General features: G+C 42.4%; 2 protein-coding genes across 4 annotated transcripts in view; both read right to left on the bottom strand.

The window, feature by feature from the left end:
* Positions 1-637: 637 nt before the first annotated feature.
* On the bottom strand, positions 638-12,064 carry EPGN (epithelial mitogen). The gene is made up of 5 exons (XM_043545634.1): positions 12,028-12,064; positions 11,395-11,484; positions 3,096-3,213; positions 2,227-2,379; positions 638-1,396 (listed from the first exon to the last, which is right to left on the bottom strand). Exons 1-5 carry the CDS (start codon positions 12,062-12,064, stop codon positions 1,345-1,347), a joined length of 450 nt encoding a protein of 149 aa, XP_043401569.1. The 3' UTR covers positions 638-1,344.
* A 3,622-nt stretch (positions 12,065-15,686) lies between these two features.
* The window catches only part of MTHFD2L (methylenetetrahydrofolate dehydrogenase (NADP+ dependent) 2 like), a 66,984-nt gene continuing 56,937 nt past the window's right edge, over positions 15,687-25,733 (bottom strand). For all 3 annotated transcript variants that reach the window (XM_037896664.2, XM_043545631.1, XM_043545632.1), the window contains 2 exons: positions 23,699-23,824; positions 15,687-16,013 (listed from right to left, as the gene is read on the bottom strand). In XM_037896664.2, the coding sequence (XP_037752592.1) occupies positions 15,901-16,013; positions 23,699-23,824 (239 nt within the window). In that variant the 3' untranslated portion in view covers positions 15,687-15,900. The remainder of the gene's footprint in view (positions 16,014-23,698; positions 23,825-25,733) is intronic.

Below are 25,733 nucleotides of genomic sequence, written 5' to 3' on the forward strand. Positions count from 1 at the left end.
GCAGGGTAGAACTGTATTAGTGAGTCCTGTGACAGGGTCAGGCCAGATGGCTACAGGAGAGTGTTAGAAGGCAGATATATTAATCCCAGATTAAGCAGGTCCATTTTCTTTGGTTAAGGTAACAGGGACAGTTCCAGAAGAAGAAGAAGGAACTTGCTGGAACAAATTCAGGCAGGCAGGCTAATTAGGACACCTGGAGCCAATTAAGAAGCTGCTAGAATCAATTAGGGCAGGCTGGCTAATCAGGTCACCTGAGTCTAAAAAGGACCTCACTTCAGTTTGTGGTATGTGTGCGAGGAGCTGGGAGCAAGAGGCACTAAGAGCTGAGAGTGAGAATGCATACTGTTGGAGGACTGAGGAGTACAAGCATTATCAGACACCAGGAGGAAGGTCCTGTGGTGAGGATAAAGAAGGTGTTGGGAGGAAGCCATGGGGAAGTAGCCCAGGGAGTTGTAACGGTCACACAGCTGTTCCAGGAGGCACTCTAGACAGCTGCAGCCCACAGGGCCCTAGGCTGGAACCCGGAGTTCTCCCCAAACCTCCCAACGCCTGATCAGACACAGGAGGAGTTGATGTGGACTGTGGGTTCCACAAGAGGGGAAGGTCTCTGGGCTGTTCCCCGACGCACATGGTGGATCAGCAGAGACTGCGGGGATTGTTCTCCTTCCTTTTCCCCAGGCTGGCCAGTGATGAGGTTAGCTGAGTGAACGGCAGGTTTGAGCCACCAGCAAAAGTGGCCAAACTGAGGGCTGCCGTGAATCTCTTAGGCAAGCAAATCTGCAAATAAGCGCAGGAACCACCAAAGCAGAGTAGGAACTTTGTCACAGTCCTTATAACAAAATTGCAACTTCCATAGCAACTAGAATCTTGTTTCTCTTGTCTAGCAGTGCACATCACTGGGCAAGAAGATGCCTGACTGACAAGTCTGGGAGTGCGGGGAGCTGCTATGTGATGTACTGGAAGATCAAAGCTGTCCCGATGAACACTTTCATAGTCCATTTGAAAAAAGATGTCATTTGAGCTCTATTCTTCTCAAAACGTCAGGAGCCCTTTGTCCTCTAAGATCTCTGGGATTGCTCTCATTCTCCTTATTATTTTTCCAAAATCATCTGATCTTTATTCTTCTTAGTTTTAATTATATCTTTTTTCACTCACCCATTTCCCAGTGCAAAGCCTTTGCCGCCTTTGTCCATTGTGGCAATAGAAGCATATATTGCAGTTAACCCACTTGAGAGATCTGCAGTATTCATGTCAGCCCAGACCCATACTATAGGCCATTGGGAAACCAGAAGTTGGCTAGACGGACTTCTTGCCTTTGGCAGGGTGTGAACTCCATTCTTTGCCTCAGAGCACTGAGACACATATTGTTGTCTTCCTCCATACAGAATGCCCTTCCCTGTTGAACAATCAAGGCTTGAAGTTTCCAAAAGCAGCTAAAAGAAGTCAGATCTCCTCCCAAAAACAAGTGAACTGTAGTCGAACAGGGGAAGGATCCTCAGCCATTTCAATCCACCCAGATAAGTCCCCCAACAACCTTTATTAAAGCAACGAAGGCTTTCATCAAAATGAGTGAAGCCAGCCAGTTCTACAGGCGTGCCAGTTGGGTACCAGCTATTTGATTTCCATTGTCTCAGGTTATCAGTCAAGCTGTAGCACCTGCTAGTATTTTGTTGACACTGGTAGTTTTTTCAACTCGGAACCTCCTGTAATTTACAGGCAAATTGGTAAGTGTCCTATGTCAGATCTTCACAATGCTGTCTCCCCGGTTCAGACTTTGTACGGTGATTTCAACTTCCCGCATCTAAAGTGGATAACAGATTTGTGAATTTCATCACACAATGATAGAACTGTAATGATGTAAATTGAGCCAAATCCTACTTGCCTAAGTCATGTGAGCAGTCCCCATGAAATCAGTGCTGGTTGGCAGTTTCAGAATAATTTTACACATTACCGATGCAGAAATAGAGGCACAGAGCCGTTCAGTGACTTGTCTAAGATCACATAATACGTGAGTGACAGACCCAGGAACAGATTCCTGAGCCCTCTGTTCTATCCACTAGACAACATTCCCCAAAATCTGTCAAATTATTCAGACTAATATAATGCAAAGGAACCATATTTAACTTAAATCCTTAATATAGGAATACTCATACTTCCAGGTATTCTGAACCGTTTAGAAAGTCACATAACAATTTTTTGTGCCCCAGATAATATCATTTTCCATACCTCTTTCTTACATAGCAATAGCTTAGAGCAATTATCCCACTCAGTAACATTCCAGCACCAATTCCCACTGCAATATAGCGTTCATAAGAATTAAGCGCATAAGAATTTAACGTCAAGTGTTCACATCTTTCTCCACTGTAACCTGTCAGGCACCTAAAAGAAAAAAAAATCCACAAGAGTATTCAGAAAATCTTAACTTGAGACTGTAAGATGCCTATTACATTTGATTAATTTTAAACAATTTGCAATTAAAGTGTGGAAGGGAACTAAACTGGGGTGGGCAGATTCTATTTTGCAGTCGGAACCCTGTATGTCAAAAAGCTGCTGGATCCCTCGCGCTGAGAATTCCCCTTGATAGAGGGTGTCGTGAGAGAACACTGTGCTCTGGTGATACCTAGCTGTTGTAATGACCATTGGGCCCACAGGCAACCAAGAATAGCTCTAGAAAGCTCCTTTGTGGCCCCTGCCCTGAGTCCAGCAGTCAAACAATGGACACAGCTGTAAATTTAACCCTTCAGCTTCAGATTTCAGCTCGATGCTGCAGTTCTGATATCAGAATGTGTCAAAAGCAGCTTCCAAGCACTTCATCTTCTGCTTTCGCTTTCTCCAGCAAGCTTTAATTCTCAAGAGTATGATGTTGTCACAGCTCTAGTGTCTTGTTAATAGAGAACCTGAATTTGCACAGTGCCTAACGAAGCATGTGCGTAGGTCCCACTGGCTTCAGTGAAACTACTCAGACATTAAACTTGTGCCCGCATACAGATCAGAGTGCAGGTCAGGATAACAGTTATGTGTAACATACACAGGAAAACAAATATAAACTTGTTTACTTCTCCAAGAGCATTTATTTAAACAATCAATGTATTTACCTGCATATGGGTTTCTTGAGTTCATTATGAAAAGCACAGAGGCCATTAATACAATAACTGTCGTGTTCTTCAAGACAGGATTGCATAAGCTTCAGAGCAATAGGTTCCTCTGTGGAGTCTATTGGGAAAGACGCTGGGGAGGAGGGAAAGTTACATCTGAAGAAATGAAATTGTTTGAAAACAGTAATCGCGTCATTTTTAACCATACAGTCATTTACAAGAGAAAACCCCATTGCACGCAGGTTTAAGGTGATGTAAATATTGCTGACCAATAGTGACACTGCCAACTAAAACAGAACGGAGACGCTGGACACCTTAGCATGGAGTTTTTCAAACACCAGTTTTAAAGAAATGATTTCCTCTTCATAAATGTGCAGAAGTTTAATGAATATGCTGGATTCATTCCAAGTTAATGTCAGCATAACACAGCCTGAAATCCAGCAGGATAGGGGCCCAGGGGATTAGCAGGTTCAGGGAGCTGTAACATACCTTGCTGTTAGCCAGTGCTTCTGAATCTGGCCGACTGTGATTAACTTTAAATCAAAAGGACAGAACACCATGGCTGTAAGGCAGCTTGCCCATAGTTTGTTCCCAACCCTAGCAGCTATTTTTGTTACGTAAATGACACATATCAGGACCATTCTTCAGGACTGTGGATAGATCACTATTTGTTGATAGAACGAGCCAGAGGCCAACAGTAACAGGTCGCAGGATGGGGGGGGTGTGGTGGGGCAAAGGAACGGAAGGTCTCAAAGGCTTGCCGTCGGAGGAAGTATTTGTTTGAACAGGCCTCCTGACTGCCGGAGTTATTGATTGGGAGGAGCGGCCAATCAATGCCTCTTATTTCAGGGAATTGTTTTAGACATAGCCGAGTGAGTTCTTACCTGAATATTTCACAACACTTGCTTTCAGTTGTGACCGCAAGAAAAGCAAAACCATGCAGGATGAGAACACCACCACCTCCAAGTAACTGAAGTCTGGTATTGGTCTTTTGTCAAGCGGAAAGCTTCCCTCCTAGTACATGCTGAAACAATGCTCCAAAAGGGTGCACGTGTACTGTATGTTGTTGGAGGTGCCGTCAGAGATGTAAGCCCAACGTCCTGTCCTGACCACTTGTGGTCACTGACGATCCCATGACACATTTCTCAAGGGTAACATTATTAATCCCCCATTTCCTGACCAAATTCCAATCGGAGTCATTCCATTCTGCCTTGCTACGTTCCCCCGTGCGCTCAGCTGGGTGAGCTCTTCCTCTTCTCATGCTAGTCTAAACAGCTCTAGATGGCTCTTGCGTGCCAATGTATTGTAAACCACGTCTGTCTGCACTTTGGTGACGAGTCAAGTGATTCTGACATATAGAGGGCCTGATTCTGTCACCACTACTCAGGCTGAGCAGCAGCTCCCTAAGGGAGAAGCCCCACTGCCATTCAAGATACTGTTATGCTGAGCGGGACTGGAGACTGCATCAATCACGTATCTCTTTTGAGACTGGATGCGAACTCACCCTTCAATTAACAGGATGAGTTAATCAGAAGCCCTTCCACCATCACGCCTGCACCGAAGACAAAAGGGGGTTGTGAACCCGCCCAGGAGTTTGGACTGAGTGGGCGGGGGAGAGCTTTGCTGAGAGAGAGAGAGGACCAGACGGGACACAGAGAGGCAGGCAGAGGCAAAAAGCAAGCAAGCCAAGCAGTAGCCGGAGAGTACAGTAGGGTTGCCAGCCATCTGGGTTTTACCTGGAGAACCCGGTTTTTGGCTTCTGTGTCCAGGTTCCATTTAGGCTTGTCAGGTGCCCAGTTTTTGACCGGAAAGTCCGGTTGAAAAGGTGACCTGGCAGTGCCCAGTCAGATGTACTGACTGGACACCAAGAGTCCAGTTACTTCAGGGAAGGAGGCGGCGCCAGGTCATTAACCCACACCAGCCCCTGCTCAGCTGGGGCTGCCTCCTACCTGCAGGCAGGCTTGTTGTCAGGCTGCAGGAGCTCCCGTGCCAGCCCTGGAGCAAGAGGGGCCCAGCTGGGGAGGGAGGAAGGTGGAGATGATCCAGCAAGCGACAGGGGGAGGGAAGGAGGGAGAAGAGTAAGGGATGGGGGCGGGGCCTTGGGGGGAAGAGGAAGAGAAGGGGGCGGGGCCTCAGGAGTCCTGTTACCAGCAATTAGAAAGGTGACAACCCTAGAAAACAGTGTGACCCTTGAAAAAGCTACAGAGAGTATTTTGGGGTCTGTTGGCTAAAGAGGCTTGCAGCTGTAAGCTAAGAAGCGGTTTCCTGCTATTTAACATTTTCTGCACTCACTCAGAGACATAGGACTTCGTACATTCTTTGTAAACAAAATTGCATCAGATACCTGATATCACCAATTTCATCCCCCAGCTGAACATCCCCAGAGCTCCAAACTGCTGCTCAGGGTCAAAAAGAGGCAAAGAGTACAACTCAACATGTGTATTGGTAGGAGCATCAAGCCTCAGGTTTGTTAAGTGCTTTGGTATTTTAGGGGATGAAAGGGCCTATACACATTTATTCTTGAAGTAAGTAGGTGGTTTATTCCTCCCTTTCAGGAAATGCTTCTGGAGTGGGAAGAACCCACCTTCATTTAAAATGAACTTTTTTAGGTGGTGAAGCGAAATTCACTGCTGCTGTAACCACTGAAGTCAATGACTCTTGCTAGCAGAGAATTAGACCCTGTATCTAATAATCAGAGTAAAATGTCACACACTCTAAATCATACCCATGTTAACAGAGGCTGGCCTAGCAATCAAGTGACAGTACAACAAAGCAGAGGCCTGGCAATAGTCTTGCAGGTTAGCTGAGGATGGCCGGGCTGTGCAGACAACGCACCCAGACCCTGGATTGCAGGAGCACGTTGGGTAGGTCCACACTGCAAGTAGACACCCGCAACTGGCCCAGCCCACAAGCCCCAGTCAGCTGGCAGGGGCCCGCTGCGGGTGTCTAATTGCAGTGTAGACATACCCTTTATGTCACTCTGTAGCAACTCTTGCGGCTGACTCAGAGGGTAGTGCTGACAGACTCTGGAACCACAACGAGAGCATAAGCGCAAACCCACAGTGTCACAAGAGAGTTAAGCTCTGCCTTTTGTTTTAAATTTCATGTACCGCAGTGATACTGGGTGTTGGGATGGTGCCGAATTGGTGTGGCCGTACTGAATGAATGGTGTGAGAACATGGCTTGACATGACTGAACTGAGAAAGAGGATTCTGGGAGCAGAATCCTTCTCTTAGCATCAGGCAGATGCCAGAGGTGAAACTGACTGGCTCCATGCTGCGTGTAGGATCAATACTGATCTTTGGGTCAGCAAATAAGTCCACCTGAAAGCAAAGAACATGTGTAGAACATCCTAAATGGGGGCATATTGACCCTGTTGAAGGACATCACGCAGGGGGCTGAAGTGAACGATTGATAAGGGAGTGAATGTGGGGTAATGTTCAGTTGGCATCACTCTGCAGTCTCCTCCAAAAGTAATAACCACGTAAAAATTAGTAGCCACATGCCCACTGGGCACGCTTTTAAGACATGTGACTCCTTTGAGGAAAGAGAGTATAAAAATCAAGCAAATTAAATTACTGTTGGGATTCCTTAATTAACACTTAAAGAAGCAATGCTGCTAGACAGAGTAGCCAAAACTCTGCTCCGTGCGCTCAAGTAGGACTGTGACAAGAGGGGTTTCCAGGCAGCCGAGGCCTTGCCTCAGGGAAATTCGAGACAGACCAGAGGGCTGAGAAGACCAGACCTGGAAGGAAGAAGCCGCCTATAAAATTGGTAACCACCTTCTCTGTCTGCCAAGCAGGAACTGTGTGAGGCTAGCGCAGGGCCTGTTTGTGAAAGAGAGACTCGTTAAGGGGAATGTATAGCTTTTAATGTCTAACATAGGAGTCATGTGTTTGATATAACCCTTTACTGCTTGTGTACTTCCTTCTCAATAAACTGCTGTGCATTGAAAATAATTACTGTGGATCTTTCTCACTGGTATGACAGTAATCTGCTCCACCAGGAGCCTGTAAAGATCCATTTCAGGGGTAGTAGCACCCCCTGTTGTCAACACCGGGGAGGTAGGATTATTCTGCTAAATATTTCACTTAAAACCATGGTATAACGCTTTAAATAAATTAAAAAAATATCATTAACATTTGCTAATCTACATAGAAAAAAGCTCAAAATCTCCAGCTGTCAGAATAAAACTGTAATATTTTCAATCTGCATAAAAAAACCCTTCCAGGTTTTGTTTGGAAGTACCATTGCAAGTTGCCAAAAGGTGGCAGCATTCCATTTTTATACGATGAAAGTACAAAATAGCTGTATCAGACCTCATATTGTTATTCTAAATACATTTAAAACAGGAGTGAAAACAGGCCTAGAAAATGTTTTGAGACAAAGCTTGGAGAGAATAATCTTGTAATTCCGAGGCCCAGTCCTACAGTAATTCTTCACACACACACAAAGCCCCCGCTGACATTGGAGGGAGTTTTGTTTAACTAAGGGCTGCAAGCTCAGATCTCAAATCCAGACCCCCAAATTAAAAGTGTTAAATACTGTAAGACTACAATTTCAAAGTAATTACTTTCAAATGAATTACAAAATCTGAAACAAAAAGAAAAACTTTTCTTCTAGTCAGTGATGGAGACAATTCTACTAATTTAAATATCATATTATCCACCTAAGCACTGGATAAGCTGTTTAAAGAGCACATAGTGATACTGACCTTTGCAAAGCATTTTGTGATCTATCAATGAAAAGCATCATATAAGAGCCAGGTATTAGTTCCCATTTGCCCTTTAAGTCCACGTGAAGAAAATATGAAGTATAAGCATGCCTATGGATGGATGTTTGCCACATGAGAGTCATACAAAGAGTGAATTTGACCTGGTCTGACATGAAATCAAAATAATGGATAACTGAAGGGTTGATCATGACAAAACTGACAAACGTTATGGTTTGACACAGAATGACAGAGCTGCTATAAAAGAAAAACTAAGTGTATATGCTATATAGTTACCATATATACCAACACACACACACACACAGAGTCCATGCATCCACATGCACACACACACATGCAAAATATCCAAAAACCATCGTGAGTGCCAGAGGTAGATTTGTATAAACTATAAATGCCCAGCCTTAGCTCCAGACGGCAATGCACTTAATAGAAATTGCATCAGACAGAGATCCATCATTTCTTCTGCATTAACTTTGATGCATACTGCCCCATTTCTGAACTAATCATCGCCAGGGATGCAGGTAAATGCATCAAAGAACTTATCTGACCGCAGTATGACAGCTGATCCATCAGTGTGCTATTTGGAGTAGGCTGTGCAAAACAGACCAGGAGCTGGCTGGCGGGCGGGCCTGCACAGGTTCTTTTCCCTGCATTTTGACACTGAGGATGAGAGTAGTATACTCACCCTCACTTGCTGGCACTGAGCTAATGACAATGAGTATGTAGATTTTCATCCATGACCCAGCTCTTCTAACTCTCCCCCAGTTCTGTCCCCCTCATCCCACTCTGAGTAAAACAAGACCCTTCGTAGCTCCCTGATTCCTTCCTGACGAACATTGGAAGACGTCCCCCTCAGGCAGGAAGAAATTCTCATATTCCCTATCAACTTCCAGGCAGCTGCCAGCTCAGCCTCCTGTCTCTCCATCTTGTTTCTTTCCTCTCGCTGACCTTGCCACTCAAGGTGACCCACCAACCCCTAATTTTTGCAGTTGAGGATGACTGTATATGACATGCAGACTAGGGAAAGGAGGAAGGTTCCTGGCTGATGGGTGTGGGACTCAGCTCCCTCTTGCCTGGATCCACAATCCCACAGGATAGTGCCATTTCCAACCTGGCATTCGCTTGGGAGTTAATTAATTTCCTCAGGGTTTGTTATTAACATGCTTTAATTATGAGCTTCCTTTCTTCACTATTTAATGACTGTTCCACCTGCCTAGAAATGGAAGCTGCAAGAATGGAGTGAAGGGATATAACCAGTTTCACACAAGAGTCTTTAAACACTTCCTTCCACCCCGAAGTCCAGTCTTCTAACTCTTAAAGGGTTACAGTTTTTAAAAGGAGACGACTGCTTATATCTGCAAGCCCAAGTGTGCAATTGCATGCCTGTATTTGTGAGCAATTGTTAAAGCCACCGTCTCGCTGACTGCAAATATCCATTTTATATCCGTAACGACAGCAAGTGCACATTGAGGTGACACTGCTGCCCACCTGGCTTTGTTCATGCAAGTGAACCTCTCATTTGTAAAAATCTGGCCCATAATAAATTCTCTCGCTCTAGTGCAACCAGTATTTCAAACAGCAACGCTCGTCAGTGAATCAGAACCTAAATGTCTATAGCGATGTGACACCAAAGAGGACCCTTTTTTCTTCTTTATCCAATCCTGGAAGAACACCCATGTCTCAGAGAAACAAACGCCAAGCCACATCATGGGCTCCATCTACAACAGGGGCGGGCAAAGTACGGCCCGCCAGCCATTTTAATCTGGGAGCTGCCTGGCCACTTCTCCACTTGGAGGGACATGCTGATGCTTCTGGGAGCCGCTTGAGGTAAGCGCCGCCCGGAGCCTGCATCCCTGAGCCTCCCCCCGTGCCCCAACCCCCTGCCCCAGCCCTGATGCCCCTCCTGCCCTCCAAACCCCTCGAGCCGAGCCCGGAGCACTGTCCCGCACCCCAAACCCCTCATCTCCAGCCCCACCCCAGAGCCTGCACCCCCAGCCAGAGCCCTCACCACCCCCCGCGCCCCAACCCCTGGCCCCAGCCCTGATCTCCCTCCCGCCCTCCAAACCCCTCGGTCCCAGCCTGGAGCACCCTCCTACATGCCAAACTCCTCATCCCCAGCCCTACCCCAGAGCCCGCACCCACAGCCGGAGCCCTCAGTGCCCCCCCAGCCCACACCCCACCCCCTGCCCCAGCCCGGAGCCCCCTCCCGCACTCTGAACTCCTCATTTCTGGCCCCACCCCGGAGCCTGCACCCCCAACCAGAGCCCCCTCCCCCTCCCACACCCCAACCCCAATTTTGTGAGCATTCGTGGCCCGCTGTACAATTTCTATTCACAGCTGTGTCCCCCGGGACACTACAAAAATAATTTTCCCTGTGTTGATACTCACACCTTCCGCTGGGAATTGGCCTCGTTAGCACTGATTCCCCACACTTGATATGGCAACTCCCATCTTTTCATGTGCTGTATATTTATACCTGCCTACTGTATCTTCCACTTTATGCATCTGATGAAGTGGGTTATATCCCACGAAAGCTTACGCCCAACTAAATTTGTTAGTCTCCAAGGCAGGGGCGGGCAAAGTTTTTGGCCTGAGGGCCACCTCGGGTTTCCAAAATTGTATGGAGGGCCGGTTAGGGGAGGCTGTCTCCCCCCAAACAGCCAGGTGTGGCCCAGCCCCGCCTCCTATCCGACGCCCCCGCTTCTCGCCTCCTGATGGACCCCCACCCCTGACCGCCCCCGGCACCCCATCCAACCCCCCCTCCCATTCCAGACTGCCCCCCGGGGATCCCTGCCCCATCCAACCCCCCGTTCCCCACCCTCTGACCGCCCTGACCCCTATCCACACCCCCGACCCCTGACCACACCCCCGAACTCCCCGGCCCTCTATCCAACCCCCCCTTACCATGCTGCCCAGAGCACCGGGTCAGGCCGTGGCTCTGCAACTGCGCTACCCGGCCTCCCAGAGCACGGCTCTGGTGGCACGATGAGGCTGCGGGGAAGAGGGAGCAGCGGGGGAGGGGCTGGGGGTGAGCCTCCTGGGCCAGGAGCTCAGGGGCCGGGCAGGAGGGTCCTGCGGGCCGGATGTGGCCCGTGGGCGGTAGTTTACCCACCTCTTTTCTAAGGTGCCACAAGGACTCCTCATTGTTTTTACTGATACAGACTAACACAGCTACCCCTCTGAAACTAGTAGAGATCACTCTCCTTACAATGTGTACGGTAAACATCCATTTTTGCATGGTCTGTGTGTATATAAATCTCCTCACTGTATTTTCCACTTTATGTGTCCGATGAAGTGAGCTGTAGCTCACGAAAGCTTATGCTCAAATAAATTGGTTAGTCTCTAAGGTGCCACAAGTCCTCCTTTTCTTTTTGCGAATACAGACTAACACGGCTGCTACTCTGAAACTAGTCGAGAAATGTTCGCATTACAATAAACACTAGCATTTGACTAAATGACAGTCACATTAAGAGTAGTTATCAATTCAGCTACACTCAGTAGATAGGTTTTTTTTTTTTTCAGTCTACAAATGCTTATTTGAGACAATACAGAGCAGAGAAGAAATACCTTCTGTGTTGTTTTTTGCCCAGCTATTCCATAGGCCTGTGGTTAGCGACGAAACAGTAATAGCTGCCTCTTCACCAAGTGCTACCATTGCTGTATAATGCAAACACATATTGGCTTTAGCAGGAAAACACTTTTGCATGAAGCTTATTTCATCTGTACAAATGTATCTGTTAAATGGACTTCTGAATTAATAAACTTAAATAATGAGGATTTCTTTTTATTAAGTTCTTGCCTCTTTGAATTCCTTTTGTCACAGCTTAGTTACAGGACTGTGGGGAACAGAAAATGAGCTACTGTTTGTACAGTCTCCAAATACATATCCATGCTGTTATAAATCCCATTGTAGTTACTTTATATTGCATACAATACAGTTCACTAGAACATGGTACACAAGACATATCTACTGATAGATAGATTCTCTTTAAAATGATTCTAAATGAAATCATCTCTATCCAAAAATTCAGTGAAGTCAGAAACTATTGAAACTAATTTTGTTTCTGAATTCCTTTGAGCTTTTTGGATTTTTTCCCCCACTGCTTATTACAGAAAGTATGAGTGAACTTTTCTGAAACAAATGTAACAATACAAAACCCTATGTCTATAGGACACCAATAAAAACCCCAATAAACCTACCTCGTAGCAAAATATATATTAGCATTCCAAATGCCATATCTAGCAGCAGATTAACAGAGGTTTCTTCTCTTCTTTCCAGAGAAATGAGTTGTTCTGCTTACCTGTGCTCATGTGTCTTTCTTGCACTTATTATACCATGAAGCGTCACCTGGTGTTCTTACCAATCAAAAAAAAAAAGTGCATCTGGCAACAACCTAAAGCCTCAGGGCAACCACACATTCATTTAGGAAACTACCATTATCTAGCAATCTGTTTGGGTTTTCTTTTGAAACACCCGTTTCCTATTACCTGTAGGCATAATTGTGCATGCAAAGACACTATTTTATGGAGAAACCTGGTATCTGTCAAAGATGCAGTGAAGCAAAAGTCAGTGAAACTTAACCTATGTACTACTTACAAATGAGAGAGATTTTCTGTGTGGCTTGTATTTAGGGGGCCTTATATTATTCCTAGAGAGGAAGGATTGGCCAATGGTTAAGGCACTAGCTGAGAACTTAGAAGACACAGACTTCACTGAAGATGATGGGAGTGCTAGCTACCTCTCATTCAGGCTAAACAAGGGAGCAATGGAATGTCCCTTTGTTTAGCGATAGCTGAAACAATGGGAGACCACCACCCAAAGTACTGGCTGCATAAGGCCGGGGCAGAGGCTTAGCCATGCATGCCAAGGGGTTTCCTTGGAACTGACTGAAAATGCAGGAGCAGGGGCATTCTTTGGTTGGAGCTACGTGGGAAAGCCTTGGGAAAGCCAGAGAAGAACTGGTAGCATGACTGTGAAAGGAAGCCAAGAGCTTCTCTCTGGGGAGACTACTGGCCAGGAAGGTAGACTTGGAAACTGTGAGGAAGAAAACTGACTCTTCCTGTTTGTTTCTATTGTGTGCAGGGAAACAGGACTCTGTTTACATTCTTGTAAACAAACAGGGTTGCACTGACAAATATACCTCACTCATATCACTCGTTGCTCTTCCTAATGGAAACAATCCTGCAAGGCCCTGCATATTGGCTAACAGCTCAGGCCAAAGGGCCTGATATAAGGAGCCATATAAGTACCTAAGATGGATAAGATACCTGGAATATAGTACAGCATCAGTTACATTTCTATTAGCGTTTACAATTAGGACTGGTCCCTCCCAGGGTCACTAATTTAATCAGACATAATAAAATACAGCGGGCCCTGGTCCAGTAAAGTACTTGTACATGCAAGTAGTCCCATTGCTCCTAACTCTCGCACATTGTTACGCTCACAGAACATTAGCAGCCACTTCCACTTTCTCAAGAGAGAGCTAGAGGGAGGGACGAACATTTCACAATGTAAGGATACTGTGGTACATCTCTAACGTGTCTCACTGTGTCAGGTTATTCCTCTGTGTTGTGTTCCTCTCAGTGACCCATGGGATTAGATCCAGGAGCTTCACTTGTCAGGAGGGAAATGGCATGTTAGCCTTGCCCATTCTAATTCACTCTCCTGGGAATGCATTACAGCCAGTAGGTTTTGATCTTCTTCAGGTGTGGGGTGCAGCTTGTGTATTATGCCTAGGTGGATAACTCTTGCTAATAAGTCACAATTCAGGAGGATAGCTGGATCAAGCGAGCTTTATTTTCTATATCTATCCATCCATCCACCTACCCACACAATAGGAACTTAATTTATAGAACCCACAAGGTGGCTTCTTCATTATCAATAGGTTCAACAGGACTGTATCCTTATACCCTGATCCTGCAAACACTTATGTGTGTGTTTAAATTTAAGCACATACCTAAGGCTATGTCTGCGCTACTGACTTTACAGCGGCACAGCTGTGCCGCTGTAAGGTCTTCAGTGTAGCCACTCTCCTGCCGGCATAATTAAACCACCCCCAATGAGCAGCAGGAGCTATGTTGGCAAGAGAGCATCTCCTGCTGACATAACACTGTCCACACTGGCGCTATTGTCGATGAAACCTGTGTTGATCCGGGGTATATTTTTTCACAGCCCTGACTGACAAAAGTTTGGCCGACAAAAGTGTTAGTGTAGACAAAGCCTAAATGTATGCAGGACTGGGACATTGTTTGTACATGTTTGTTGACACTGTTTATGCCTCAGGCTTCAAATGTTCTTCCTGTAAAAAACACATTACAGAAATTATAATTTTATTCTGTTCATTTGGCATAGCCGTTTTATTTCTTTCCTCGGTTTATACTATTTGGGCCACCATTAATTTTTCTAAATATGTAGAAAAATGTTAGCAGAAATATAAATACTTTTACTTTTCATTTTTGTATTTTATGTACATTTAAAGAAAATAGCAGGTATTTGGTGTTTAAAAGCTAAACAGAAAAAACTGTCATAAGAAAAATCAGTACAAATGTAACTTTCCAACTTTTTTTATTGTAGAAAGTACATTTTTGTATTTGAAGAAATATTCAGCATTATATTTGGGCTTTTTTCATTCAGGCAATCTACAAACTACTGGCAAGCATCAATGGCTCTTGATTAGAGTAAATAATCAAAACCCTCTCTACTGAGATTCAGAGATGTAAACAATGGCCCAATCTGACTCTGACTGACGTCAGTCAGAGCTGGAGTGGGCCCTCAGTGTTAATAATATATGCAATCATCATCAGAATGGCTTATTATTGGTATTTACTGGCATTCCCATTTTAATTTTACATCGCATTTGATTACTCTAATCCAGTTTTTTAACTGACCCTCTCTCTCACTGAATGAATAAGTGAGCATCAACATTTTTATTCCTTCTTTAAATGCAGATAAATATTCCCTATTCTCCCAAGTTTACCTCTTATTTTTATAGCAGTAGTGTCCTCTTCCCAATGTCACTTTTCTGTGGTCATTGAAGTTAATAGCAAAACTCCCATGGGACCAGGATTGGGCCTTATGGCAGAGACTAAGAACATAAGCTGATCACAGGAGGCAAGAGGGAATGCAGTTCAGAGTTTTAACACAACTATTTCATTCTGGATGATCTTTTTCTGCCCTTTTATGTTACCAATGACACATTTCTATAGTAGGTTTTATTATAGACTTATTAATCCCAGTCCTGATCCTACTAAGTGATCCATGCATGGTCACATTGTAGGATCATCGCATATCAAACATGAGCATGCTTAAAACGAAACACAACACGCTGCATGTGTATCAACACATTTGGCTAACAAAGCCTGGATTTTGAAGGAGACAAATTCTGGTTTCCATTCTAGTGCACATAGCTCCCACTGACTTCTGGGTGGGAAAATAAAGTCAGAATTTGGCCTTTTGTGTGTAAGCTTATTTTAGTTAAAAAAAAAAGTACATGCTGAATGTGAGCCCTTTATGATTTCAGCATTACTGGCGTGCAGTTGAATCTTAGGTTTGAATCTTGCATTACTTGGGCATGCAAAATTCCCACTGACATCAACAGAAGTTTTGGATTTGCAAGGAATTCAAGATTTAGAATAAAATTTTCAAAAGTGTATAAGTGACTTGGGAGCCTAAATTCAATTTTCAAAAAAGTGATCTAGCATTTAGGAGCTTAAGCTTCATTAACTTTCAACGAAGTTTAGGGTCCTAACTGACTAAGTCACTTTTGAAAATAGGACTTAGAGTAAAATATTCAAAAGCATCTTAGTCCTTATTTTTTTTTATAAACAAGATTGACCTACAGAACAACAATACACATGTGAAAGCTGTAACTGCACTTTGTTTTACTCACAATTCAGCTGCAGGAGGTAACATAAGGTATTGCAACATTTTGTAAATCATCATCGGATTCATAATATTTTACATGAAAAAATAAATACAATGTAGAAATAAATATATTTGTAGTAAAAAATAAATGTTTTATGTATCAATAAATAGAATGACTTGGATTCATTTTTCAGTGTAGCAGTAGCTCTCTAGTAAATGAGCTTTTTAGCAGTAATGAGCGTGTTCTTCAAGAGCATGGCAACAGTCATAGGTCCTACTCCTCCGGGGACTGGAGTGATAAAGCCAGCTTTCTTCTTTACCTCTAATATAAAGAGAAAAAAATATACTACTGTAAGAATATTTCCAAACAATCTATTTTCAAAAGCTCTGATATTTCAAAAGTGCGCATGAATTTACTGTGTCATCAGCTGGAAATCAGTGGCGCATCTCAGAAAAGTTTCAGAATCTCACTTTGAAAATAAAAACGGAAGTCCAAGTCACCTATGCGTCTGGTGGATGGGATTACAGATGGACTTCCACCACCACTGTTCTAAAAATGTACAAACAGCAGGGCTGCGGTTGAGGTTTGAGCCCTCTGTCTCCAACCCCTCTCCTCAACCTGGCCTACCGCCTGTGGCCAGAATACTTAGTGTCCAACAAAGGAAAGGGAGGAATAAAGAGAGAGAGGAATTTACTAACATGGCTTAGAGATCTGGGCTAAGACCAAAAGACAAAGTTGAGGCTGAATGGATTCAATGCCTCAAGTAATAAATTCTCACGGGGCTCAGTTTTACATAATCAGTTTCCCCAGGAAGCTGCTGAAAACTACACCAGCAACCCAGTCACAAACCTTGAAACATTACCCAGGGTTAGGACATTCTTTCATTACTCATGAGAAACACTAATGGCAGGATCCCAGACATTTAAAAAACAGCCTTTAAGGACACAGGAGAAATGGAAAACAGTGTCATGTTAACCTGTTGACATGGGAGATGGAATTTCTTGACACAATGTGCTACTTATATATTTTGCATAAGGTTAACAATTGGAACTCCAGGCTCACCACTTGCAAGGGAATCATTTAACTTTCAGAAAACCCAACAAATGATGGAATGCAATCAATAAATTACAGGCTGGTTGTGGTTCCTCTACATGGCAAGTCTATTTCTGCACTCAACTGCTGCAGAACATGTGATTTTTTCAGGTTGTACATCTTCACCTCCCCACTACCAGCTTCAGAATTGGCAGTGCTAGCTCTTAAGGAATTGCCAGAAAAATCAAACCCCGTTGTTCTTGCCAAATGCATGAAACAGAATAGAGGAGTGAACTGGAATGGCTAAACAGTATTTGCCACGGAGTTGGACTCTGCATAGCATATGGATGCTGCTCAAGAACAGTGTGGGAAAGGCATGTACTCACAGCATATATACGTGGATTAAGAAGGAAATTTTTTTTTTTCCCCTAAGAGGACCATGTTCACCTCTGATGTAAGTGGGACTATCCCATCAAAGTCAATAATGGGCTGAAATTGCACCATTATTTTCAAATTAAGCATTAGATGAGATCCATGTAGATTGAGGGCTAGAAAATTAGGCAGCTAAAATATGAGGAATAAAGTTACTTGCCAATACTACAGAATAATTAAATTTACATGTATCTGGTGCTCGATTGGTGAGTAAAATGAAAGATCTTAGAAAGAACTATTGAGAAGAGTAAAGGAAGGGTTGCTATAAGTTTAATAGACAGGATATTAATTAATTTTCTAGTTGTTTTTTTGGTAACAAACAATTGATTACGAATGACGATACCTCTCCATACTATTTTTTGCAGTTAGGGCCTGATGCTGCATCCACCGAGGTAATCGACAAAGTTCCCATTGAGTTCATTAGCGCCAAATCAAGCCCTTACTGAGGCAAAATCTAGTAGTGGTAATTAAAGTTGATAGGGTTTTAATAACTGAATTGATTGATGCCACTAGACATGTTGAAAGCTTTTTGAAAGGTGAACATAAATTGCAATGTGGTTTTTTGCTTACATTATACAATAAGAATGAATTTGATGAAATAGGACACTCACTCTTAAAATTCTCAGATACATTATTTGCCTTTTCTTTTATTAGTTTTATAATTTTGAACTACTTACTACTCATTTTTTGATTGAATTTGATGTGTTAGTTTAGTAAAGTTATCACTGCACTGTCCCAATCAATGTCATAATCATTGAATGGAACTATACCCATGCGTGAACGAATATTAGCACATATCAAGACTGTTATCCTGTTTTGGGGAATAACATAATACTAATTAAAACAGAATGTATCTCAAATGGCAACAAATTTGTTTCCAAGTGGTAATATTTCATGGTTTTCTTTGGGGTACTATTCAGAATGCAATTTATACCATCTTATTTACAAAGAGATGCAATATACAACCTGAAGATGTTTTTCCTGTAGAAAGCTTAGCAATGAAAATCATGCATAGTATTAATTACCTGACATGCTGGTGACCCTGTTAGGACTAAATGCATAGGGTGCTGTTTTTCTCAGATGCTGGGCAGTTTCTATTCCTGCACTGTATTGTTATGTACTGTACTGTATCATTATCCTGCAAAGGTTTAATTTTATACTGGCTTATATAACTACCTGCCTAGGGTCAATTTGCAAAGGACAGTCCAAGGGCCACATTTTTAAAATGAACAATAGGTGACTAAGTAAAGCCATCTAAAAATGAGTTTGCCCTTGCAAAAGGGTGATTGCAGTCTGGTAAATCCCTATCTAGAGGAGTAAATGTGGATGTGTTGAATGCATTTTTTGCAGACAAACTTTGGTGCCCAGATCTGAAAATTTGGCCCTGAAAGTTCTAAGTAGATTTGGTTTGACTGTGCAGCATGATAAATCAACGTGCGGTTTCTGAGATGGTGTTTGGATAGGACAGACCAATCAGCAGCAAATGACATGTTGCATTACCAATGACTTTGTCTCACCTTCACTTTTAGGTGATGTAAAAGCTCTAGCCTCTGAATCTGCTTTAACTGCATGGAGACTCTTGAAACATACAGTGCCCTAAGCATTTATTTGGCAGTCTGGAAAATGCCAGGATTCTAATTAAGCGCCTAAGGGGAACGAGTTGTCATTTTGCAGCTTATTTAGAACTTTAAAATATTTCTTTGATTCTTAACAAGAAATGAAAAGCAGATTGTTTCCTTGACAAACAGGATCCTCTACTTTGGGAACAGTCTTCATTTGCTAGGTTCCTTTAAAGTTAAGAACTTCAGACATCTAAGAGGATTAATCACAGAAGAGTAGATGACAGTGCTCTTATGCCAACCAACTAGACTCACTCTTGTCAACAACAGCCAGATACAAACATAACTTCACTCTTTGAACTAAACGTTTGTGGGTAACAGTCTCAAGGAGCAGTCTGCAACTTTTGCAGATCAAAAGTTGAGCTGTGTACAACACTCACGAGAGCATTTTGGCACAAACATTACATTTAGCACGTTATTTACTCCAAATTGTCATTAATTTAAAATGTAACTTTTTCATTATATATTTCATACAAAGTACTATTTTTTCCCTATGTGAATATCTAGGCTGTGATTTTCCACTTTGTACAGTAGTTGTACACCAGTGTAACTCCATTGTTTCTAATGGGGATGGGGAATGGGGGGTGCGGGGGGGGGTTGGATAGGCTTGGGAGTCCCGGGGGGCCTGTCAAGGGGTGGGGGTGTGGATATGGGTTGGGGCAGTCAGGGGACAGGGAGCAGGGGGGTTGGATAGGAGGTGGAGTCCCGGGGGGGGTGGTTAGGAGCGGGAGGGTCTTGGGAGGGGACGGTCAGGGAACAAGGAGCAGGGTGGGTTGGATGGGTGGCGGGTTATGAGGGGGGCAGTCAGGGGTAGGAAGTGGGAGGGGGCGGATGGGGCCAGGCTGTTTGGGGAGGCACAGCCTTCCCTACCTGGCCCTCCATACAATTTTGGAACCCTGATGTGGCCCTCAGGCCAAAAAGTTTGCCCACCCCTGGCCAAGAGCCTCAATCCACATGGTAGAGATGCTTGCAGATATTGGCCAATTTTTCAAAACATCCCACTCATGTTGGATGCCCTACCTCAGACCCTTAAGGTATGTCTACACAAAGAGTGCTTTGCCGGTATAGCTATACTTGTATACTAGCCTGGCAAATCGCACCTAGTGTGAATGCAGCTTATACTGGCAAAACTGAGCTTTTGCCAATATAGCTTAGTTTGTTTGGGAGTGAAGGGGTGGGGGTGGGGGGCTGGAATAAGCTATAATGGCAGAAGCTCAGTTTTGCCAATATAGGGCTTTTGCCAACATAGCTCCGTCAGGGGTCACACCTCATCATAATCCTGACCAACATAGCTAGGCCAGCAGAAGTTTGTTGTGTGAAGCTAAATTCTGATTTTCAGAAGTGCTGAGTACCCCCAGCTATCATTGCCTTCAACAGGAGCTGTCCCATTTGGTCCAAAAGAGAAGATCCAAACACACCAGGACTACCTGAGTGAGAAAGCGTGCGAGTTTGAGCAACGTCTGGATATAACAATGTATTTAATAGGTTTGGGGTGTAATAAGCATAGAGAGACAAATTAAGCAATGAACTGACAGCTGTTTACACCACGATTGAATTTGGTTCAGAGACCAACAGCAGTAAGAGACAATCTGGATGGAAAAAGTCAGGCCTGATCCTGCTTGGAAGTCCATAGCTAATTTCACATTGTCTCTGTACTTGGGCCAACTCAAAACATCTGAGAACAGATATGGTGTGCGTCTCTGCGTGGTCAGAAACTCTGGATGTTTTGTGTAGAAAATATGCTATGGGTACTTCAAAAACTGTTGCAGCCATCAAATTTACTATCTGCTGCAAAATCCTTATTGACATATGGAGGCTCTGCTGCAGCCTTCCTGCCAAATCTATGAAACCCCGGACTCTGGAAGAAGGAAGGAAAAAGAAGGGTTTTAGTTGAGCCATATGAGAAACTCCAGGCAGTTATCAGCAAATGCCAGGTTATCCTGGGCACATTAGAAGTCGCTGTTGAGAAAAGACCCAACCTGAACTCTGGGGACAGAGTTCACCTGCAAATCAGAGACAAGAGGGGAGGTTTTCAATAGCACCTAAGGGAATTAGGAGCACAAGTCTCACTGACAGTCAGTGGAACTTGTGCTCTTAAGCCCCTCGGGTGGTTTTGAAAATCTCCCCCAGGACTAATAGGGGGAAATACTTAAAAATTCAAACATGGTGATTAGGCCCTTTGACATCAATTCATGTACATGGAATAGTTGGTACATGATAAAGTGCTGCATAAAGCCCATTGTGTTGGGCCTGCACCAAAATACTTATTCCTCTTTTGAAACTTACTAAAGCTATTTACTTTAATGATACTCTGTGGAAGTGAGTGCCACAGGCTAATTATATAATGTTTTGTATGTTGCACAACTATTCCCTATTACAATTTTTATGTTTATTTCCTTTGAGTCCCATCAGATGTCTGTTTTATCCTTATATTCTGGGGAAGAGTAAGCATGAACACCCACATGATTTTGATCCTCATCTCTGCTCAAATGTGAAGCTTGAAAACTTCGTTTTATTATAGTTTCTTTGAGCATAAAGAGAAATTTTATAAGTACCATAAAGTAAAACTTTATAAGATCTTCAAAAACAGGTGTAGAGAGCCATCCTGAACTCCCTCCAGCAGAGGTGGGAATTCACCCCACTGTCCACTTTTAAAGCATTTAAAGCTTGCTTTAGTTTTAAATAGCATCTTTCAGTATTTATAAAGCAGGGAATCCAAGATGTTAGTTGTGATGTGGCAATTGAAGATCCCACCCTGCTGTTAAAGGTGATCTCAAATCATACTGCTTGATTAATCCAAGCCATATTTATACATGTTTCTTATAAAGGAAATTTAAATTTGGATTGCCCATGTGAGAATTAATGCCCCGCTTTCTATTCCAGTGCACATTTTTCTATGTCAAGGATGGTTTAATAGTACAGAACAGCTGAGATTAGGGAGGGTGGCAGGATGGAGACAGGTGACACTTTAAACTGTTACTGCATATTACTGCTGGCCATCTAAAGCATCTTATACTCAACCCTAAAAAAAAAAAAAATCAGATGTGTATAAATATGAATTCAGCCAAATGGTCAGATTTGTATACTAACCGATTATAATTCAGAGAATCATTAAATTAATTCTCAGTACAATACTTTGCTCAATTTAAGATACTGTTGGTGAAAACAAACACATTAAACAAAAATGCAAATATCTAATAACTCAGATTGTGATTACCATATCATTTTCACTCGATATAATGGCTTGCTCAACTTCTTAACTGCTAAGTCGAATAATTTGCATGTAAATGTTTTACTTTACAGCCTATATGCATCAGATTGTTGCTGGTTCATTAGTATCGGTGAAAGTTTCACTAAATCATTAATCAAAACAAAACAATCTCCCTATGGCAATGTGCAGCTAAGTACTACCTATAACTTCAGTGGCATAACACAAGTTAAAGTTCCTCCCTCCTTCTGGGATCTTCCCTCACCCCAGGTAAAATCCTGAGGAACAAGCCACAGCAGAACTTGTCAAGACATACACAGCACAGTACTATGTCTGCATGTACAGAAACTTTGAATCATGACCTGGCCATCCGGATATAGCTTTATGTTGTATTCAGAGTGTCAGATAAACTTTTTAAAGAAATAAAGAGAAATGTGGCACACATATTTAAGATGTGTTTATGCAAATTATGTTCCCTTGTATATACTAGTAGTTTGTGGAACTTCTGTTTACTATATTTTGTTGCAGTTCTGAACAGCATCTGCTATGTAACATTTCTTGTACCATTTTACCATCTTTTACTTACTCCTGTACAAAGCAGCAAATGAAGAGAGCATTTTGTTACAACTATATTTTCATAATAACTTCCTGTATATCTTTATTTTAAACATGCAATTATACATACGCACATACATGTCTAAAATATATCTAGGATCAAGCCTGTTGCTCTACTCATGAGAGTAATTTCATTGACTTTAACAGATCTTTATGTGTGAGTAAAGCAAGCAGGATTTTGTCTAGTTTGTGTGTGTGAAGCTCTAGTAGTCCTTTAAAAAACATTTTGAATACAATTGCGCTGTTGGACTGAGAGCCTGTATGCCAAGACTTGAAAGATTATTTTTAAAAAATGTGAATGAATTTAATGCATATCAAAAATGACGGGCCAATAGCTAGAATGTGGATAGGTGTAAGCTTCCCACACACAGCTCTGCCAATAAACTTTAATTTTGAACTATAACAATCCTGCTATTCCAGTCTAGAGCTTCTTTTGAGCAGACATTGTCAATCAAGACGTATTGTGCAGTTGTTTGGTAATACATTGCACAAAAACAGGATACTAAAATGAGATCAATGTGCACATTGTCATTTGTGATCTAAGATAGGATAATTTCACCAAGATTTTCAGGATCAAAAGATTTATATATAGCAAGTCTTAGCATGGAGAAAATTACTTAAGCAAAATTAATATTTTAAAATACGAGTTTCCAGTGGAAGTGCAGAAAAATCCTTGATAACAGCAGCTTGACCAGTGATGCTGTAATACATACTATATGCAATTGGAGTCCCTAAACTTGTTGAGGTCTGGGGATTGCTTTCTCTTAGTGGCACAAGATGCCTAAAGGGAGATGGGAAACTTGGGGAGGAAGTGGCACCACAGCCCTTTGCCATTGCTTCCCCTGCACCTGTCATCAGTGCTGGTATGCATTTTATAATTATACGTACCAGTTTCCTTTAAAAACAGTCATACTTGGGCTCTTTAATAGAGTATGTATTAAGCTTAGATACAACTTCTTGCTTTGTCAATACACTTCTTCAGGTGAGGAGAAAAGATCCGATTTGACAAATTAATTTAACCATCTCATTTTTAAAAATAATCAAATACCTTAAACCCAACTTATCCAGTACTTTTATATCAGAAGGGGTATTTTTCTTACCTTCAAAGTCCACATCCCCTACTAATTTGGTTTTCCGTGTCAGAGGGTCATGGATATGGTTGATTCCTACATCAATCACAGCTGCACCTTCTTTAACCATATCAGCTGTAATCAACTTTGGAATACCTGAAATCATCAAGAAATATTTGATTAACACAGCCAGATACAGAACTAAGTAATCTGCTCTTAATTATAGAAAATTATAGAAAATTATGCAATTGGTTTATTTTTTCAGTATCTTTGTCATAGTTTTGATACACAGAAAACACCATGGTTTTAATTAGATTTTGAGGGTCAGAAACAAGGTTGATGTCAAGAGGCTGCGTCTACAATGAGCAAATAATTTCAGTGAGGCTATGTAAGATCCTATTTCACAGCACATCCTTGGATTCTTTGATTTCCCATATATTTAACTGTTAAATATTTGACATTCCAACCATTTACCTGAACAGCGTACAATATTGTTTACGTAACATTGCTGACACAAATTTTACTATTCTAGAAGCAGATAAAATATTGCAACTGTTCGACATATACATGCAGCCACTAGGAGATCTAGCAAGACATTGGGGACTCAAGATATGCAGGTGACACACAACTCTATCTTTCACTACATATGAAAACACCACTGTCACCAAGTTAACCCAGTACTTGACTGAGATCAGTTCATGGATGAAGAATAATTGCTTGAGGTTGAACCTGGGCAAGTGGAGGTTACGTTACTGGCAGAAATAAATGCAGAGAAGTTTGTAGCTATGAAACAGTCTCCTTTGGTTGAAGATACACACCCAAAATCGGTTAGTCAGTCCACATTTTAGGAGTGCTCTTGGATTCCTTGCTGATGCTAAGCAAGTGCAGAGCAACCTCCATAATAACACAAATAAATAATTCTACTACCTATAGCTAGTTAGGAGATTGCATCCCATCCTGATGGATGATGACCTGGCCTCAGTAAAACACACCTTCATTAACTTCTAACTGGACTACAGCAGTGCAGTCTACCTGAGCGTGAAGCCCTCAGCAACTAAGAAATTCCAACTGAACTCAAGTGCACAGTGCATGTCTTCAACCAGCCATCACTAATAAAAACAACTTAATACACATAAAAAGAAAAACTCACATAATTCCCTTCAGCTCAGAGAGAAGATGGGAGAAAGAAAACCACAGATGATAGTTACGTCACTTAAAACACTATACAGGAAGATACCACGGTGATGAATGTGGTATAAGAACCAGAATAGAATGGAAGGTTATCTCAATATTTGCAGTTTTAGCTAAACTTCCTTATAATCAATCATTAGAGGAAATAACTAGAATTCTACAAATGCCAAGGTTGTTATCCAAGGTAATTGGTAAGCATAAGGGTGACCTCTTTGTAGACACACATGCAGCCTGATCTTACTCCCATTGAAGACAACAGCAAAACTCTTTTGATGTCAATGGAAGCAGGAATGGTCCACAAAGACTCTCTTCTTTGCAAGGATCCTCATCGGAAGGAGCTTGATTTTAACACCCAGGCTTGTGCAGAGAGATGACTGCTCTAATCTGGCTTCCAGGCTCTGCTAAAATCCAACATAAGCTCTTTGAACCATTTCAACAATTCTCTTTGACGCAGAGAAAAGCCCTTCCTGTCAAGAACAGAATTTTAGTGCCATCTTTTTGAACTGTGTTCCAATATTTAAATAAACTTATAGTGTTTTATATTTTTAATGTGACTTATTGCTATGGCTTTAGAGACAACAACAATAGATCTGACTAGACATCAGACAGATCTGCCTGGCTAGGCAGCTAGTTAACTAACAGTTCCCTCAACTGTTAAGACAAATACTATATGACACCTAAACCATTATGTGCTATTGAGGAATAAAGTATAGAAATACTTGTACATTACCTCCATATTATATTTTACATGATCTAAAAGGAATGACATGTTATTCTGATAAGCGTAACCACTCAAAGCCATTTCCAAATTTTCTTACCTATTACATTACAGAACCCCCCGCTTTTTAAATGAGAAGACATTCCATCTTTAAAA

Source organism: Chelonia mydas, chromosome 4, assembly GCF_015237465.2.
Source record: "Chelonia mydas isolate rCheMyd1 chromosome 4, rCheMyd1.pri.v2, whole genome shotgun sequence".
NCBI lineage: Eukaryota > Metazoa > Chordata > Testudines > Cheloniidae > Chelonia > Chelonia mydas.

Bases quoted from the DNA above. Each gene is read 5' to 3' on its own strand.
- EPGN (XM_043545634.1), bottom strand. From the start codon at position 12,064: ATGGCATTTGGAATGCTAATATATATTTTGCTACGAG. The intron at 11,485-12,027 runs GTAGGTTTATTG...TGCATTATACAG, and splicing joins AATATATATTTTGCTACGAG to CAATGGTAGCACTTGGTGAA. The intron at 3,214-11,394 runs GTATTTCTTCTC...CTTTCCCAATAG, and splicing joins GGCAAAAAACAACACAGAAG to ACTCCACAGAGGAACCTATT.